Source organism: Macrosteles quadrilineatus, unplaced genomic scaffold, assembly GCF_028750875.1.
Source record: "Macrosteles quadrilineatus isolate MER2022 unplaced genomic scaffold, UCM_ALF_1.0 Scaffold_3__2_contigs__length_128488019, whole genome shotgun sequence".
Lineage (NCBI taxonomy): Eukaryota > Metazoa > Arthropoda > Insecta > Hemiptera > Cicadellidae > Macrosteles > Macrosteles quadrilineatus.
Window position 1 is genome coordinate 4545828 of NW_026542596.1, and position 3868 is coordinate 4549695.

Sequence of the window (3868 nt, forward strand, 5' to 3'; positions counted from 1 at the left end):
AAAAAGATTGCTGTATAAAAGGTTAACAAACACGCTTTTCCTAAACAATATAACGTAACCAATTTTGAATGGGAAATTTCTCGTTTGTAAAAAAACTGACTTGTTAAAGTTTTAGTTCTGTATTCCTCTTGGGCCATGTTTAGGCATGGGTTTATCCATAAACACTCAATTGTAGCTTGGTATATTTCTCAACGGTACACATTTGTTGCATAAAGGCAACTGTGAACATGTCCAATAAGTTGAAATAAAGTTAAATTAGAATATATGCCCTTTATTAATTTCGTTACAGAAAAAAACAAAATTAATCGAAACTTTCACACAGTCAGCCAAAGGTTAAACGTTATGCTATAACTCAAAGTTTTTCAGCAATTTAGATTTATCTCGTATTTACAGATGTTGGCTACTAAATATTGTGAAAATTGTATTTGTGTTTTGTAGAGATAATGTAATAGTTTAAAAACTGCCTCACCATTAGACCAATAACAAAAGGAGTAAACATTAATGTATACTGTATAAAATTATGTTTTATTACAGCTAATATATACAAATAAATTAATAATGACACTTATGACGATAAGACACGTAATACTCGGGACGGTGTATCTTCCAAACTTCGGTCTGATCCTTGACAGCTTTACATCTGAAATACAAAGTACAGACAGGTAAAAACATTGCTAATACTTTACATCCTGCAAAAACCATGATTTTATACAAGTATCACTTATATTTTTTCGAAGTCATGAAAATTAATTGATTCCAACCATTGAGACGATTTTGAGTAAGAAAACATTATTTCACATATTGGACGTATGTTAGTTGTTTCGACATCGTGATCCACTTAAGTTGGCAGAATACGCATAAGAAAATTGGCTAACAAACGGATTCTATCCATTTTGAGTTTTATCCCTCCTCAATTGAATTTTGCTCATATCTCCAATATCACCATGTACCTATGTGTATATGATTGCTTTTGTTAATCAATTTTAGGATTTAGAATTTATCTTCAAGCTATCAAACCAATTCATAAAATATGCAAACGGTCTAGTTAGAGGACGACACAATGTTGTACAAAAACATTTGTTATCAGAACTTAATACTTTAAAAATTTAACGCACTTAATCTCGGTTTTTTTTCTTACATATTTCACATTAAATAGACATAGTTCTTTAGGCATATATTTTATATGACCACAGTTTAAATAAAGACAGTAAACAAACAATATTATTCACCTATTAAAAAAAACAATACTCTGATATAAAATGAAATGGTGGAGTATAACGGTCTTGAGTCAGTTATATATAGGCAGTTATATATTCTTTTGATTTCCCATATTATTTGTGCAAGAATCTTAAAGCTGTATACGCAGTTTTATAAGGACAGTTATGCGCAAAAATGAAGTTCATTCACCATAATTTTTCAATTTGAATAGGCCTACAATGATTATTATTTATGTTTATAAAATAAATTAGGGGCTAATAACAAAAATTAGGCTAATTATAATCAGCTGGTGCCTGGCAAAATTCATTCCGTTCAACAAAATTCTCGCGAGGAGAGTCGCACATTAAACATTAAAACATTAAAACAGGGTGAATAATGTTTTTAAACATAAGCAATTAAAACTTAAACATATGCAGCTAATTCCTTGATTATTAGTGTAAATTTAAAGTAATCATCTGTTTATATAATTATATATTTTCTGATTTTAATTTTAAGTTAGTAAAGTTACGTTATCAAACCATGACAGGCTTATTTGTATTGAACAATTTTCTGTGTTAGCGAATTTCCCATATAGGGAATAAACTATTACCGTAGTACTCATGGTAAGACCTGGACGCGGGACCGATTTTAATCGTTTTCAGGTCCCTAGAGGCCAAAAACACCATCCGTTCAAATTAATATATATAGGCCTATATATATATTGTATATGTATATATAATTTATATATACGTTATATATACGTATATATAGATTATACGTGTCCGTAAGCACAATAACTCAAGCAAATATGATCCGAGTTTGATAACATTTGGTATAAACGTGTAAACCTACATTTATTCAAACGAGTGTTCGCGAACTAGCATGATCGGACTCTGGTAAGATGGGTTTATGGGGGGTTAATATGGGGTAAAAATAGGGGTTTCCCATTTTTTACCCTAAGAACACAAAATTTCACAATTTCTTTCCTAACCATTTTGTAGAGCTTAAAAACAAATAATTTAGTACATTGAAGCGTTATAATGCGCCTAATGGTTACGGAGAAAATTCAAAAAACTTGCCAATTTAAAATTTCCATGTTACTCTTATAGAGAATAAGTCAACTGTTGAAGTTTGCTTGTTTATGAAGATATTTTGATTAAATATGAAAAATACATTAATTTCTTACTAAACTATTACCATAAAAAAACAATATTTTACCCTCCCTGTTGCAGCAAACCTAAGTACTCGTAAAACTAATTCTATTTAAATAGGGAATAAATGTGATATTTTAAGGAGACATTTTAGTGTAAATCCAGTCTGGTAAATTGAAATTCACTTAGTCTGCAGGTTTGCTGCGGTGGGGGTTATTTTTAGTATATATTGGGTAAATATTCGACAAAAATCATATGGAGGCTTAAACTTATAGACTTATCAATTAACTTACCTATAACAAGGAAGAGGGAAGATCAGTATCACGATCTTCTGCATGGCGGAGGTATAGGCAGCGGTGTACCCCAGCCACCACAAGCAGAGGTAGCCTGCTGGAATGACCTCTTGAACCTGGAGATCCTGGAGACGATGTTTTTCCAGGGTCGGTAAAAGTCGCCCTCTTTATCTGGGAAAAGCTGCAAATTCTGCGCCGGGTGTTCGCTCTGTAGTCGAACACTCTTCTCTTCCGGAAGCTCCATCTTCGTCTCCTTCGTAATCACATCATCTAATATCCTCGGTACGGTGGACAGGTGGGTGATGATATCCCACGGGGAGCGTTCCTCCTTGATCGGCTGGGAGTGAACCTGCGCCAGGAGCACGATGACTAGAGCGATTCTCACGTACATGTTGTAGCAGAATACTGCTCCAGAGTGTCCACAGCTGGTTTTATCTCCTCCTCACATCAGCTTGGCTCGTTGCGTCGGCGTGGCCAGCTGGACTTTGAACAGCTGACGATTACTACCAGATCATTGGCTCAGTTTTGGCGCATTGCGGCGCGCGGTTTTGAGCCAGAGTGCGAGGTCACGCTTTAAACAAGTGTATCACTCTCTTGACTCATGGTACAGTCGTGGCTGCCAACTATAGAACAGATTGTAAAAACTTATCTAGGAATGTTTGGCTAGAGGTTCTCGCTGAATTTAAATTTTATTTTCAGTCAGTTGATAATTCCAGTTTAAAATAGAATCCGTACTTTTTTTATTTTAGCAAATTCTCCTATAGGGAAGAAGTCGTAGGTGGCACGGAAAGACCTAGACCAAGGACCGATTCACTTTTTCATTTTGATGTCCCCACAGGCCAAAAACTTAAATTCTTAAAACTTAAAACTTAAATGATATATACATATTTATATAAATTTGAACGGATAGTGTTTTTGCCATCTGGGGATATCAATAGGTGACCATTTTTACACAATAACACATAACATATTCGCTTGGTCTGCAGGTTTGCTGTGGCAGGGGTATCTTATTACTATTTACACAAAAATGTATCTAAAAAAATTATTCTCATAAAACTAAGGATACGAGTCTGACTTATTCTCTGTAAAATATAATTACAGCATCACACAAATATCAGAACCAGACTCAGTATGGGTCATAAATATAAGCAAATGACCTAACTTTACTAATGACATTAACACAAAAATGGTTTGTCAGTTCCATTTAAGTAATGTTAAATTATATTT

The 3868-nt window shown here is 33.8% G+C and overlaps 1 protein-coding gene across 1 annotated transcript; it reads right to left on the minus strand.

Annotated features, from left to right (window-relative positions):
* Positions 1-506: 506 nt before the first annotated feature.
* On the minus strand, positions 507-3056 carry LOC128990933 (uncharacterized). Its single transcript, XM_054413594.1, has 2 exons — positions 2642-3056; positions 507-640 (listed from the first exon to the last, which is right to left on the minus strand). Exon 1 carries the CDS (start codon positions 3030-3032, stop codon positions 2670-2672), a length of 363 nt encoding a protein of 120 aa, XP_054269569.1. The 5' UTR covers positions 3033-3056; the 3' UTR covers positions 507-640; positions 2642-2669.
* Between the last annotated feature and the right edge of the window lie 812 nt (positions 3057-3868).

Excerpts from the sequence above, each read along its gene's own strand:
- LOC128990933 (XM_054413594.1), bottom strand. The coding sequence starts at position 3,032 with ATGTACGTGAGAATCGCTCTAGTCATCGTGCTCCTGGCGCAGGTTCAC.